We start from the raw sequence: 16,858 nt of genomic DNA, 5'->3' as shown, positions 1-16,858 counted from the left end.
ATTTTAAAATATTCTGCCCCAGTTCAGAAAGTATCTCAACTGATGTAAATTTTCTAACTGATAGTAAATAACAAGAAAAAAATGCTTTTGTTTAACAAAGTGTCGCAATTTTTTTAATACAAGATGGGGAATTTTTGCATTAGGAATAAAAAAGATACTAAAAAATAAGCAATATATTTAAAATGTTATTACTTATTTTTATTCTCGAATACAATATGTAATATTACTATCGATAATCTAATTCAAAAATATAATCTCATTTCATTCAATTTAAAGAAAAGTTGTAAAAAAATATTTTAAGAACCAAACATAATAGGTTATATACAAGTTTTTGTACCATCTTTTGGAATTTGATGTAATAAAATGTTTTAATGTAAAATATATCGTGCTTTTTTTATACGCATACAAGAGCGGATAATAATAATTAAGAAAATATTTCTAATCCAAGTCATAAACTTTCAGAGGAATTTTTTCAATAGAGAAAATATTTCTCTTTTCCTTAGCTTTAGTAGGTTATCGTGTAACATTATATGCGTGCCCTCACAGCCAAACTAGCTTTCTTTCAATATCTCATGGCAACGATAACTTCTTGTTTCGAAATATCCTTTATTTTTTTTATAAAAGCTTTCTATGAAAGATAATTAATCCATTTGCCGTAAACAAAACATGATTTGTCTATCAATTAAGGTTTATTTCTTATTGATTTATCAACAGAAAAGCATTTAAATACATGTGTGTGTGTGTATATATATATATAATATTCTCCAAATGTTAGAATAATGAGCAATAAAAGGATGCACGACTTTTCAAGATAATCAAAAGCAAGCTCACCTATATGTGAAAAGATACCATACTTCAGTGTGAAGTATTATTTTTCTCTTTCCATCAGAGTTAGCAATATCTCTATTGATTTTAAAGGAAATAAAATACTATTCATATTTGCTGTTTGTTTCAAAACAGTAACAAAACTAAATACTACAATGAATAATTCAATGAATTCAAGATTTTTCTTCATTTTATGGCTAAATATCAGAGATTTTAAAAATGAAACATTACCGGGAAAATTGGAAGAAAAAGGCTTTAGACAGATACATTCATTCCTTATCTTTTTACTTGCTTCCACCTGCTGTAGAATAAATAAGTACTTCGTGTGTTTCTATTGCCGTAATAGACAAGAAGTGTTGCATGAGATTTCTCTAACAGTTGACTGTCAAAATAAATCCAACGAACTCTTTTAAAAGAATATCATTTTCCACCAGTCAATTATTCGGATCAAATGAATAGTTAATGAAATGAAAAATGAATTTAATATAACATTAACACCTTTTAATTATTTCGCTACTCGTAGTGATTTATCAAGTTAATTTCTTTGCTTTTAATTTACTTTATTTGCTAAGGTAAAACCTTTTTTAAGTGATTTTATCAAACTTCAGTGATCTGTTTGAAAAATGTTCCGTTTTTCCGAATCTTGAAGCGGCTTGTAAATTATTAAACTCAGGATATTGAATTTTATTTGCCATTCTTTTGGTTGAACGCAGATACGATTTCAGAAACTCAAGCCTAATATTTTTCTATTCGAAATCATTTGAAAAAGAGAAAACGTACTATTATAAAAATAACAACAATGATCTCGATGAACAATTTAAAATGGGGGAGTTGCTTTCTTTACTCTAAGTACAATGAATAAATTTTTTTTAATAACGAAGGCTTAAGCACATTCTAGGCTAGTAAAAGGTACCAACACAGCCTGAACAAAATTATTCGCATAAAAGATAATGACATAGAATTCCAATAACAATTTTGGTCAGCATTTTTTCTGAGATGACGAACCGCAACTAAATGCAAAATCTCTTGGCACGTGTATCGAATGTATGAAGACCAAATTATTTTATTAATGAATGAACCAAATATGAGGAGTTCACCTAGACAAATATTTCGAATTAGAAATATAAAATAATTAAATGTTGCAGTACATGTGTTCATATCTTTCCAGAACAAAATATTTTAATCTTTTACAGTCATTGCCGTTTCTATTCGGATTTCTTTTCAGGATTTTATGTCACCTTTGCTCAGACTCAATCTGTACTTAACATGAAGGTGGAAGATATGGCAGCTAAAATGCGAGAGGATTTGTTGGTCGGCATTGATGGCACTGATGTTAAATGTGGAGTCATTGGAGAAGTTGGATGCTCTTGGCCACTTGCTGGTAATTATCTGTTAAATTATTAGAAAAAAGACTTCTTATTTATAGTTAACTAACTAAAATAAATGTGTCATTACTTCAAAAATGCTATAATGCAAAACTCTGGAAATCCAAATAATATTTTTGATAAATATCATTATATTATCAAATACAATTTTAAAATTAAATGGGCATAAAGAATAGCAAAATTAAAATATAATATTTACAGGATTTAAACATATGTCTTCCTTGTTTCCGAGTGAAATTTGGAAAAATCTTAAATCCTTGTTTAAATAATATCATCTGACAGGAAAAGTATTCATTAAAATAGAAAAAAGTCTTATTGGGTTTTCAAAAAAGCATTATTTAATTAATATTTATCAAAAACGATTTTACTGTAAGTTCCCTATCTTAAAAAATCCCTTATTCGTTTTTAAGAAACTATCAACCAAAGAAAGCAATCATTATGAAATTCAATTAAAAGTAAATATTTCCTGAACTAAAATGACTCTAAGATACATTGTATTTAGAGAGTGCTAATGGTACTCCATCTGAAACACAAATGAACTTAGCCAAATTAGAAATAAATATTAAGTTAAATGCAAGAAAAGGAACTAAAACGAAAGAAAAAAAAGGAATCCGGCCTGAAGACTTTTTCCAGGGTCACCCTCAGGCAGGGATTCAAACCGGGGTTTTTTTTCTGTAAGGGGTCTGATTTTTTTCCAAAATATTGACTCCTCGTGACTCGAAAATCTCAAAAAATGGAGGTTTATTGAGATAAGAATCAGTATCATAAGATCAAAGACAATAAATGGCACAATAAAAATAGGCAAAATATTATTATAAAAATTTAAATCTAAACAAGACCACGCCAAAATTGAATCCAACCAAACTATAAAAAGATCCCTTTATCATAAAACCAGTAAACATCGATAAAATATAAAAGTAAAGACCATACCAGTTGAAAGTAAATATTCCCAAAACTATAAAAGTAAAGACCATACCAGTTGAAAGTAAATATTCCCAAAACTATAAAAGTAAAGAACATACCAGTTGAAAGTAAATATTCCCAAAACTATAAAAGTAAAGACCATACCAGTTGAAAGTAAATATTCCCAAAACTATAAAAGTAAAGACCATACCAGTTGAAAGTAAATATTCCCAAAACTATAAAAGTAAAGAACATACCAGTTGAAAGTAAATATTCCCAAAACTATAAAAGTAAAGACCATACCAGTTGAAAGTAAATATTCCCAAAACTATAAAAGTAAAGACCATACCAGTTGAAAGTAAATATTCCCAAAACTATAAAAGTAAAGAACATACCAGTTGAAAGTAAATATTCCCAAAACTATAAAAGTAAAGACCATACCAGTTGAAAGTAAATATTCCCAAAACTATAAAAGTAAAGAACATACCAGTTGAAAGTAAATATTCCCAAAACTATAAAAGTAAAGACCATACCAGTTGAAAGTAAATATTCCCAAAACTATAAAAGTAAAGACCATACCAGTTGAAAGTAAATATTCCCAAAACTATAAAAGTAAAGAACATACCAGTTGAAAGTAAATATTCCCAAAACTTTTTGAAGAAAATAAACCTCCCAGTGCAGACCCACAGCGTTAAACTAAATTCAATTTCCCGTGTTTAAAGCTGCATACGCCTATAACGTATGCCCTGAATGTTATTTTTTAATTAATAATGACTCATTAAATCCCAGAGAGATGAACACATTGATATGTAGATTTAAAATGTGTCTTAAATATGCAAATAAATAACATATTAAATGTATTCATTATTTAAATCTCAAGCAAGTCCATTCAGACATTCCCATTGTCTACATTTTTTTTTCTACATTTAGAAACAGTCATAAACCATTCAATAAATACAAATAGGATTTAAAAGGTCTTTCAGTTTTTTGAAGCTTAACATGTTTTCATTCAAAATCATTCCACATTCTGCAGTGTATAATTTCATTTTTTTATGATACGCTGACAGTTCTTTCTGTTGTTTATTTCAGTATGCAACATAAAAATGGCACGTTTAAATCTCTCTCTCTCTCTCTCTCTCTCTCTTTTTATCTTAGACTTCGAAAGGAAATCTCTCATTTCTTCAGCTATTGTACAAGCAGAAACTCATTGTCCTGTGATAATACATCCTGGCAGGGATAAAAAATCTCCAGAAGAAATCTTCAGGGTATTTCAAGAAGCTGGAGGAAAACTTGAGAAAACTGTTATGTCACATTTGGAACGTAAGTTTGATCTTGAAAACATCCTGACAAAGCATAAATAATAATAACTTACTATAAAATAAAATTTTTATGTCATGAGTTCTTTTTGAAAAAGCTGTCATTCCAGGTAAGTAAGTCCATGTTTTGTAAAAAATGACAGGTTAGTCAGCAATATTTAATGGACTTGAATAGCTAACGAATAATGAACAATGATTATAGTACACTCTATATAATGAGGAGAGTAAGGCAATGTTTTTTTTCATTTTTTAAACGTTAATAAAAAGAAAATGCAGATTCAAAGCATATCTTTGCTTTTTTTTAACGTTAATAAAGTATTCTGAATTTCAGAAGCAAATAAAACACTTAAAATTTCTTATATTGCAACGTTTATGATAATTTGTCATCTCTATGAAGCAAATTTTATCGTTTGCTTTTTATTCCGTGTCTTAAAATGGCATGCTAATGAAAATGCATCTTAGAAAACTTTCAAATCTAACTCCAAGGAACTCTTATCACTTCTCATTTTAAAATGCACTCAAATATATCTGGATTGTACTTTATTCCACTCATGTTCTGTCAAATTATTATTCTTTCAATAGCGGAAACTAAAGGTCTGTTCTGGAAGAAGAAAAAATCTAGGAAAAAAAATGTGTTTTCTCATGTTTTTAAAGAAAATTTCTGTAATTTCTACTTCCATTTAACAAATTTCTCCAATTAGTGCATTAATAGATTTAACTTAGCTTAATTAAAATAAAATTCCATTTTTAAGCTACTCTAGAGTTGTTTAGTAATGGAACTCGTAGTTTTCAACCTAGTTCAAATGATGAAGACGATACCTGCACAGGGGTCTGATTCTAAAAACTTTTACAGCACACTAAAAGGGTTCAAAATAGCTAATTAGTTCCCTTTTATAATTATATTTATATATTCTATAAAACGTCATCATTGAAAACTGATTATGAAGTTCTTAACCTTCATTTGTTAAAATGATGTTAGCTGGATGTGAAGAATTAAATTGCGTTGCATTTTTTCACATTTTGCTATTAACTGCCTGCAATAAATTCAATTTAATCGTTCCTTTAAAAATAAATTTTTAGAACTGCTTAATATATAAAAACAAGCGTACTTCTCAATTTATGTCAACCAAAAGCACTCCTACTGTAAGCTATGAATCATGCTTATTTTTAGTCTTTCCCTAAGTTTCTCAGAATCTAATTATCGTATCTTTAATTATCTTATATTGAATTTCTGTAGTGAATAGACTACTAAACTTTCATTAAAGTTGCTGACTTAGCAAAATAAGAAATCGTCCAGAAAAACTTAAAATCCATTGTGTCTGATTTTCCCACACTCTTTTGTTTCCTCTGTGCATTTCTCCGAGAACCACAGTTATTTAATATTGGCCATGGATTGAACTTCATTAAATCAATTAATTTTTAATCTATTTTTAATGGGCCAATACAACAATAAACTGAATTCTGGATCTAAAAAAACTGCTTTTAAATCGTTTACTCAACATAACAGTATCAATCGAGTCTTAAGATTGCGAAATTTAAAGCCAATGAAGAATAACCCCCTTTTGTACCTTAATTATTGAATCTTGAGCTGCATTAATAAGAAAATAAAATTTGGAAACCTTACTATGGGTGATGACTTGAAGAAATCGTCTGAAATGGAGCTCTGAAAGCGGAATTAAGAATAAAAATGTAGAAAATGATAAAAAAAATATTGTGGTAATTAATTAATGAAGCAATTAGATATTTAAGGAATAACGAAGATATTCAGTTATCTCTGTATAGGATGCATGAAAGCAGAAATATTTCAAATGGATTCTTTTAGTGAAACAGCAGAAACAACGAACGATGAATTTTTAATAAGCAGAAAACAGTTGAAAAATAAACAATTTCAAATAATAGATTTAAAAAATTGGTCTTTTCGCACTATTTACCTTTGTCAAAAAAGTTTATTTAAAATTGTTTTTACCCAAATTTTGCTTTCTTAGCTTGGCTCCCCCCCCCCTCAATTTTGTATCGAAGATTATTTCTATGAATTTGTAAAAAGTAGATGAAAATATTTTTTTCATTAAAGTTTTGTTTTTAAAGGACTGTTGTCAGAATATTACATTTAAATTGAAAAATTCTGAAAAAACACATGCATGAAGAAATGCCAAACACATGCATGGAGAAATTAAAATAACCCGTGTGTAATGCGTTTCATAAAAACGTGACCAGCTTGGGTTTATTTTTTTATGTAGGGTATGTTACAAAGTGGGAAATGCTCTAAATGACGAAACGAATTATATTTATATTTTTTTACGTCCATAAATGTACTGCTAAATAGATGGCGAAGTCTACATTTTTATTTGGACCTATTGGTCATAATTAGTAGAATTTTCTCGACTCATTAACATTTTAAATTTTAAAAAAATCCACTCTTTCGCAACCAAAACTGACTGAGTTATACGGCTTCGAATTTCATTATTTCGTTTCATTATTTCATATTGGCGGTTTCAAGAAAGTATCTTGCATTAATTAGTGGATTTTTCTAAAGGCTGGTATTATAATTTCCTAAAATAATGGTACTCGAAGCTTCCTAATTTGATCAATGAAGAGTAGACTTTTTTGTTTAAAATGTTAGTGTGTTAGATTTTTTACTAAATATGACTAATAAAATTGACTGGCTGAAAATCTGTCTCTGAAAGTTTCATAGTAAAAACTAAGGACTAAATAACGATTTTGAGGAAATTTTGATAAAAGAAAAACAGCATTATAAATAAATAAAAATAAAGATTTTTGCGAGGCAAATTTCAATTCTAGGGGCATTTACTTAATTATTGTAGACATTATACGAAGTTAAACAGAGATTTTGCAGGATTTTCGGATTTATAAAAACGCTTATTAGATTCATTTTGAAATTCCAACAAAATATTTTCAATTTATTTCTGGAAGTTGTAATTTGTAATAACTCTCTTGCATTTTATATAAAGTGTTTCAGTGCAGGAAATTTCTTTATTTTATCTCAATTTTTTCTTAAATGCTTTAAAATTGTTTGATTTATTTTAATAAATATTTATGTTTAAATGACTCCTCCATCAAATGGAGTCTGTAATAAAGCTATCAATTAGAGTCTTGCTTCAGTACAGTTATTTTTACCATTTTACTCTAATGTAATTTGAATGAACACTGTTGCATTCAAATGTGTGCCCATTCCTAAACTTCGTCAAAAATTTCAGCAGTTTGTTCTTGACTAATTAAATAAATTCTATATAATTACGAAAAGAATCATCTCAAACATGAAGCCTTTTCTTATATGCTGCTTAACAAACTCGGTATAAAATATTTTCTGTGGTTAGTGCTTGAAAGGGTCAGCGCGAACCACAAACAAAATGAAAATGGCTCTTCTATTGTATACCTGTAAAAAGAAATCGCAATCGTCTCTGAGCAGATTTTTGTTATTATTATTTTTATTTGAAGCAATTTTTGTCATATACGGACTGTTTCATGGCTTTTATTCAGAAACCATTTAATCATTCGAATTTCTTTTTATGTAGGCACACTCCACACAAAAGAAGATCTAGCAGAGTTTGCCTCGATGGGAAGTTACTGTGAATTTGACCTGTTTGGGATTGAAGTGTCACATTACCAACATAACGAAGACATAGATATGCCTAGTGATGCACAGAGAGTGGAACGCTTATACCATTTAATTCAGCAAGGGTTCGGTGACAGAATCGTTATTGGCCACGATATTCATACAAAACACAGATTAGTAAGTTGGAGTTTTTAAATTACAACAAACCAGTTAAAAATATTTTTTTTTAAACTAGAAGTAACGAATTTCTTATATTTCAAAAGTGCAGTTGAAGAACCATTCAGCTTTAATCTGCCATAGCTCATCATATAATCATTAAAAAAATATCATTCGAGAGTAATTAAAGTACTCATAAGGAATTTTGAATAACAGATTTCATAAGCAGCTATCCATATATATTGAAAAAAGAATAAACCTCAAAATTTTCAAAGGCAACACTCATTTTCCTCATCGAATTTTAAAATTTCATCAACAGTTATTCTCTGAAACTCTGACACTCTAATGTCAAAAAATGGATTTTTATTCATAACTTCAAAAAATACAGATATAAACTTGAATTTTTTTATTATTAAAAAAATTAACTTATTATTAAATATTCAGTAATAATATAAAATATTCTACACATTTTGCATATATATTTACCATTAAGAAATAATATTTAACATGCAATATAATTTTTTAGATTTTAAAAGTTTTAAATCGCAGTACACCATAATTTGATCATAAGTCAATATCTAGGGCATTTTATGTGAGCTCTATCTATTCTCAAATTTTTAAGTATAATTATGTTATTTCTGTCAAATTGCATTTTGAGGTTTTCTTACAATTTTTGTGTTATATATTAATTTATTTATTATTTTTATTTCTCAATTTAACGTGTTTGTTTGATAAATGCTGTATTATTTCCACGCCAATTAAATTAAATTAGTTTTGTTGCATTTAATCAAAACGATTCTAATATAAATTTTTGATTATTACTTCTTTGAAATACCTTTTGGAATAGCTATATATATATACCGGGTGCGGCATAAATTCGTGCAAAAAATCATAAGAAAAAAAAGTAATACTCGAAAAAAATAGCGGTTTGCGGGAATATGTTCAGAGAGCCTTTGGATTTCGTTATTTCCATTTAAAAAAATATATTTAAAAATGACCGATAGATGGCGCTCACTCGGTCATACCGAGACGGTTTATGCAAATCTGGAAAACAGAGCACAGTAACAATATAATACATTTTATTTTAAAGCAAAAGATGCTCAACATGACCGCCACCACAAGATATTAAGCAAGTGAAGCGCGTAACTACGTCTATTACAGCTGCGTGTAACATGTCGACATCGATGCCACTAACGGCCAATTGAATGGCATCTTTCAGTTCCATCAAAGTGGCGGGAGAGCCCCTGTAGACACGAGACTTCAGGTATCCCCAGAACCAAAAGTCCGCTGGAGAAAGATCTGGCGATCGTGAGGGCTACTCATTCTTACATCCTCTGCTTATCACTCTGTCCTCAGTGAATATGTCTAGGAGGAACGTCTTAACAGAACTAGCAACGTGGGCGGGGCACCATTCTGCATGAAGATGACGGAAGATAATGCTTTGCTGCAAAGCAGGCATAACGTGGTCTCGCAAAAGCCTAAGATAGCGTTCTGCAGTGATGGAACAGGTTTTCCAACCGGATACAGGACAACGCTCTTCAAAAAAGAAGGGGCCTAGAATGAAGGACGCAGTGAAACCACACCAAACAGTCACATGTGGAGAATGTAGTGGTTTGGTCGTGTACGCACGAGGGTTTGATGCTGCCAAGATACGACTTTTTTGCGTATTGACTTCACCATGCAATGAAAAGTGGGCTTCATCTGTTCACATGATATTCAGTAACCATTGTGGGTCACGTTCCATTTGTTGCAAAGGCTTGTCTTTTCTCGCAATCTGCTGGCAACAACTGGTGAAATGCCTCTATCTTGTACGGATGCAGCTTCAAGATTTTGTGCAGAATGCGTTGGATCGACCTTTCCGGAATTCCTGTTATTTTATCTGCTTCACGTGCACTGAAACTCCCCGTTGAAGTCTCGGCTGCCACATTTCTCATGACCCTCTGGACAACAGGGACGCGGTCAGTGCTGACGGATGGTCTGCCACTTCGTGGACGATCCTCTAATCTTCCCGTTTCCACAAAACGGCGAACTAAATTCAATATCCCATTCAATCAAATTGGGTTTTTCTTCGCCTTAATTCCTTTCACCGTCCATAACTGTCGCAATGCTTTAGTCGCGGATTCACCGTTCTTATAGATCAGTTTCACCACTAATGCTCGATCCGGTAGCGATAGCATGCTACTGGTGTCGAATGACAGATCCATTTCCAGCCTTGTGTTTTATAGCTATACTGATTTGCATAAACAGTCTTGGTATGACGTGTGAGCGCCATATATCGGTCATTTTTAAATGCATTTTTTTAATGGAAATAACAAAATCCAAAGGCTCTCTGAACATATTCTCGCAAACCGCAATTTTTTTCGAGCATTACTTTTTTATTATGATTTTTTGAAGTTTGCACGAATTTATGCCGCACCCGGTATATATATATATATATATATATATATATATATATATATATATAATATTATTCCTATTATTATACTTGTTCTACAAATTTTATTAATATCTGAAAAACAAATTATGTCACAAATCAACAGCTTAAATATTTTTTAAATGTCACTAGAACAGAAACAAAATGCAATATATCAGAAATTAAAGATATATAGGTTAAATAAATGTATATTTAATGCTCTGCAATTTGCATTCCATGTTTGTAACGCACTTTTTTCAAAGGTCAAATTAATTTTTTTTTAAAGTTTGCTTACCACTTATATGACAATATAATTGGTCTTATTGAAATTTAAATGCATAAAATATCTCCCGCAACACTCTTAAAGCTGTGATTCATAACTCAGGAAAAATTCAGCTGCCCTCCTATAAAGTTATTAAGGAGAAAAAAAACACCCACTTTATAGCATCATCTTATATTCAAATTATCTTCTTGTCAAGATGATATCCTTTTATTTAACTCTCAGTTCACATTTCTTGGATTATATATACTTTTAATAGTGATAATTAAAATATTTATTTTTCTAAATTTCGATTAGAACAACCTATAATCAAATTTTAATATAGTTTATATAAATTATTAACAATTTAAAACTCAGAGAAAATTTTTACTTATTTAAAGATGAATGAATTTATATTTCTAAAGTTGTGGACTGCATATGAGTGCTTTTTGAGATTAAAAAATGTGTACTTGCCCTATGAAATATATGCCTCTTCATTTAATGATTAAGATCATTTACTTTTTCCCACTCAGCAGAATGAAGTCTTCTGTTTGTTTCTGGTAATAAGAAATATTTGTATGCAAACTTATACTTATCTTGAGGTCGTTTTATTAGTTATTGGTGAATTGATAAATAAATGAGATACCCTATTTTTAATGCCACTTTTCTCATATCAATGTCGCTCTATATGAAAAGACAGTTTTAAAAAGTCTGTTGGGAAACAATGATTTTTGTCTTCGATTCATTTACAATTGTAAAAATCGTATTTTGTAACACAAACCTGTGAAATTATCACTGTCAATACAATGACAAATCTGCTGCTGTCATAACTTCGATAACTGGAGGTGATTTAGACTTTTCAGTCTCTTTGTTTGCAGTGAAAATTTGACTCGAAGCTAGACGAATGGATATCTATTAAAAGGAACAAATAAACATACAGAGGAACAGAAAAAAAGACATTGAATCACGGCGATGCCAAGGCCGTTGCAAAAGTTTTAGAAAGACTAACAATAAACCAAATCACAACAATGAAATGCGCTTCAGTACATTTACATGTTAAAAAATCAATGCTGCTTCAATTACTGATGGATATTTCGGCCTAGTGACCTAGTTTATTTCACATCAGTTTCAAGGCTTCTCATGTATCAGCTAGTTTACAACTATATAGCTATTTATAGTCAAAGAATCTTGCAGCAAATACGACGTAACACGCCAGTATATGACCATATATTAAAAGCAAATTCGTTTTGAAAAATATTTATGTGAGAATGAAGTACTTCATCTCAAATAAACCGAAGAAGCAGAAAAAAAATTTCATTCAGAAAAACTTCATTGCATGGCTCAAAATTCGAATGCAGTTTTCTAATGAAACTGCGCGTTCATTATTGATATTTCAAAAAAAAAATCAGTTATTATAACTAAAACTAGTAAGCAGAGTAACTCTTCACTATTCGCTTTTTAATAATGAATTCCAAAATATGGTTTAAAAAATTGAATCACAAATTTAAAGAAGACGTGTTTTAACCTCAAAAAACTGACCGATTCATTTCTGTAAATAAAATGAACCAACGAACTTATAAGCTTAGAAATATATTTATTAAGTTATAATTCCATGCGGATGTAAATAAAAAACATATTTGTTTTGATTTGTATCCTCATTCGGTCCTTTTACAAATTATTCGCTGTTTCTGCGCTACCCAATTCTGCAAAAGTTGACTGCATTTGAAAGAATTAACTTGCATATAATAATAACCAAAAATTATATGGAAATTCAACTTAAATAAATAAGAAATGCTTAAACATAAAATATTTTACAAATTTTTTGATATGTTCTCTCACGATTGTTTTACTGTTATTGCAGAGAGATAGGTGCAGAAAATATCTCGCTTTAAAAATTAAAAGCCTAATTTTATAATTTGGAAGTCTTGTAAACATCATTCTTCATATTAACTATAAATAATATTATTACCAATAAATTTCTCTATCAAATTATTAGCTATGGATCTCAGATGAAAATTTTAATTTTAAACAGAATAATAAGCTTTTTCTAGCAATATTAATAGATTACAATGATTTTCTATCCGCATAAAATATTTTTAATCGTGTTTAACTTTGAAAAGATTGAATGAATTAGAAAAGAATCATTTATTTTTAACCGTCCCAAACCTTCTAAATAACATTTAATCATCTAAATGCATCTGCCATAAGCTGTGCATTTTCACGCTGTGTCTCTTGTCTAGCTTTCAGCACGCTATTAATAATATGGTAAACCGGTAATGTCTGCATATTTTTAGTCTGATGCCTAAGTTGCAAAATTAATTACTTTCGGGGAACAGATATAGGCAGGAAATGAAGAAAAATGAGCATTCCGCTGTTAGTAATAAATTAATTTTTCTACTGTCTATAGTAAACAACTTCTAATTAAATTACGCCGTTAGTCAGTGATAATCAAATGCAACAATATTTTGAATTGAATAGTTACTTTATTTCGGAGATGTCTTAACTTACCATAAATTCTTTTCCTTATAATATTTATGATTATTTAATATTGTATATTTCAATATGTTTTTTTCTGTGCAGATGAAATTCGGTGGTCATGGATTTTCACACATTATAACAAACGTATTGCCAAAAATGAGAAAACGTGGATTCAGTGAAAACGACATAAAGAAGATTCTGATTGATAATCCGAAGAAATGGCTTACATTCGAGTAATGCTTCCATTCAGCGCTTCATACTTAACACTGCGAATAAGATGAGATAAGGATAGTCTTGCAACTCACGTTTTGTTTAAACTAGTTTCTTCCATATGTGAATGATTTTATTTTAAGATTAAAAACTCGTATTAATCTAAGATCGATTGCTTTTTTTATTTCTTTGAAAACGAAAAAATAATGCATGCTATATTTTATATTCAAATAAAGAAAACATGAATTTTGTTTCGAGAATGTTTCCTTTTCTTTTTCCATTTTTTTCATCGTTATTTATAAAACCGGGATCTTTCTCGCATACTTTCTACTAAAAGTGAATTTGTATTTTAGAAGCATTTTTTCCCATCCGATTGAAACCAAAATTTGACACCGAACTACAACAAAATCACATAACAAATTTCATGTTACTCTGTTTTTGAGTTTATATGCTTCTGAAAATACAAACCTCATTGGATTTGGCTCAAAATTTGATAGATGTCTACAACAGAGATGTTAAATCTGTGCACCGAATTTTATCCATTTGCGCTCTAAATTTTGTAATTATCGTGTTAACTTGTATTCGAACAGTCGGACAAGCAGACTTCCTCTTCTTCTAATTGAGCCAAATCTGAATTGTTTTGACTCAAAATGTGATAGAAATATATAAATTTGGTTGAATCGTATACCAAATTTCATCCCACTAGCTCAAAACATTTTTGTGTTATCTTTTTCACTGACAGACAGACAGACGTTTTCAAGAAATGCGTTTTTCGAACTCAGGGAGATATAAAACATGGAGATTCATCAAAATCTCGAGTTCGAATATTTTGACGATTACAATACTTTCTCTACACTTCTTATAAAAGAAAGTAAATATATATATATATATATATATATATATATATATATATATATATATATATATATATATATAAAACTGCTTGAGAAGTTTTGTTTAATATTAAAATACAATTCTAAAACGAAATTGTATGAAGCGGGCGCGATGGTCCAGAAATAAATAAATGAATGAAAGTAAATGTGCGCATAAGTACGTAAATGTAAGTAAAATACGTCTCAATGATCAGTGTTTTTATCATAATTCCTACCATTCTTCATTTCTCTCATAATAAAACTAACCTATTCACAAAGAGTTCTGTATTAGAATCTTTTTTCCTTTTGAAGTAACAAAATATATAAGCTCATTCAAATATTCTTTTCCAGAAATGCGTTTTAATTAGAAAAAAGCTTTGCAAAAAGAGCAGCACGTGAATTAGACATCGCAAATATTTTATTACTATGTGTTATTTATAAAATACTTCATTTAATAACGAAGATAATAAAAATGTATGCAAAATTTCAATCAAGATAAGTGAAATAAAATTCTTTTTTTTTTTTTTTTTTTTTTTACTAATTTGTTACAAATTTTAAAGCATTAAAATCTCCGATTATCATTTTCCTTCCAAATGGACAAACAAAAACAATCTTCAGTAGCACAGAAAGTTTTATTTGCACAAATGAAAAGCTCGCATTTCAGTTGTTGCATATAGAAATAGTTTTACGAGAACACAAAGATATTTTTTATCGTTTTTTTTTTTTTTTACATTATAAATATTTATTAAGTACAAGCTAAAGTTCAAATGAAATTAATTTCATGCTAAGATAATGGTATAATGGTCAATATGAATTCTTTGTTCCATACACTACTTTATATTGGGATAAGAAAACAGTTAAAATGATTCATTGTTTATATTTTTAAAGAATAGATTTCGGGATTAATTTTTCTCTTGGGTTCACTGAATGAAAGAGATTTTAAAACAACTGAAATTTGTGCTAAAATAAAAATTTTAGCTTTATAGAGAGGCAACTTTCCCAGCTTTTTTGTTTTAATTTGATTGCTGATTGTGGAAAATCCCAATTCTCGGCACTGATATATCTCCGCCCTTTCACCCCTCCAAATAAAAGAAATTACAACAAATATTATAATATGATTGAAATGGATTTAACTACGATAATAGGGAATGCCATGACATTATAGTCATTCTTTACATAGAACGAAACTATTCAAAAAGCGTTTTAATTTTTCTTCGCATTTAACAAATTGTATTTTCATGTAAATGTGCCAACATCTTCAGCTTTTTTTTTCTTTTGTTATCGATTTTAAGATGATCTCCTTTAATTCCTTTTTTTTTCTTTGTTAATAACAGAATCTAAGTAAAGTAATACAATTTGGATGAAAAATTTAGCATAGAATTACTCATCTGACTGTAAAGAGTAGATATTATGATGGTTAAAGATGATATCATTGGACAAACAGCAATTTTTTAGTAGGAAATCTAATATAGCTTTCTTAATAGTTTTACGAATCTGTAATATTGCTCCCCTCGAAGTTAGTTTCATGGTAAGGAAGAGCGTTATGTAGATATTTTAATGGCTATTTAATGAATACCGGGTCAACGACCCCCCACCTGCAATCTGATGAAAGTGTCTGTTTCCTTTATTGATGTTTGTTTGAATTAAAATTAAATCATTAATCAAAACAGCTAAATAAAATATTCAAGATAAAGAGATTGCCAATTAATATTCATAATGTAAATATTCCATTAAAATAGAATCAAATTTATAACACAATTCGTGATTCACAATTCATATTAAAATTTCATTCAATTATAAAGTCTTTCAAAGCATTACTATGTAACTGATGATGTATTTAGTAACATTAGCCAACACTTTGATCAGAGAAGCACATTGATAAATTATGGAGATCTTAATTTGAATGAATGATTACATTAAACAGAAATTTATAGTCAATTATATGTATAATTTATTGTAAATCAAAAGAATAATTTATTTAATTTAATTCAAAATTTCTATTGAACTATTAAAATTTATTTTTAGTAGTCTATATAAAAGGCTAATTGCAGAAAGAGATCAAGTCACAAAATACAAATTTTGCAGGACACACAAAAAAACTATTTTCCATCATTCTAAACAAAGCAAAATTTAATTTAATTCTTTTTTTTTTTCATTTATAGTTACCTTCTGATATATTTCATGCACATTTTTGAATAAAAAACACAACTGCTCTCCTTTTTAAAAATTTTTTTAGTGTCTTGTTCACGTTCCCTTTTTGCACTAAAGACTTGATTTTATTTAAGTAAAAAAATACAAATATGATTAAAAAATTTATTTATAAATAAAAATGAGAGTTTGCATTGAAAGAAATGTCGAAATATAATAAAAGGACTCTGAAATTGTTAAAATAAACAAAATTATTTAATGTTTGCTATGGACACCATATGCTAGAAGATAAGAGCTATGTTACTCTAAAACTCATTTG

General features: G+C 29.1%; 1 protein-coding gene across 3 annotated transcripts in view; it reads left to right on the top strand.

The window, feature by feature from the left end:
* The window catches only part of LOC129958158 (phosphotriesterase-related protein-like), a 34,587-nt gene extending 20,817 nt beyond the window's left edge, over nt 1-13,770 (top strand). For all 3 annotated transcript variants that reach the window (XM_056070391.1, XM_056070392.1, XM_056070390.1), the window contains exons 5-8: nt 2,051-2,206; nt 4,269-4,433; nt 7,963-8,180; nt 13,412-13,770. In XM_056070391.1, coding sequence (XP_055926366.1) covers nt 2,051-2,206; nt 4,269-4,433; nt 7,963-8,180; nt 13,412-13,546 — 674 coding nt within the window. In that variant the 3' untranslated portion in view covers nt 13,547-13,770. The remainder of the gene's footprint in view (nt 1-2,050; nt 2,207-4,268; nt 4,434-7,962; nt 8,181-13,411) is intronic.
* Nucleotides 13,771-16,858: the final 3,088 nt, after the last annotated feature.

This window comes from Argiope bruennichi, chromosome X1, assembly GCF_947563725.1.
Source record: "Argiope bruennichi chromosome X1, qqArgBrue1.1, whole genome shotgun sequence".
Lineage (NCBI taxonomy): Eukaryota > Metazoa > Arthropoda > Arachnida > Araneae > Araneidae > Argiope > Argiope bruennichi.
The sequence above is the reverse complement of the archived record's forward strand: the minus strand, read 5'-3'. Positions and strand labels throughout refer to the sequence as shown.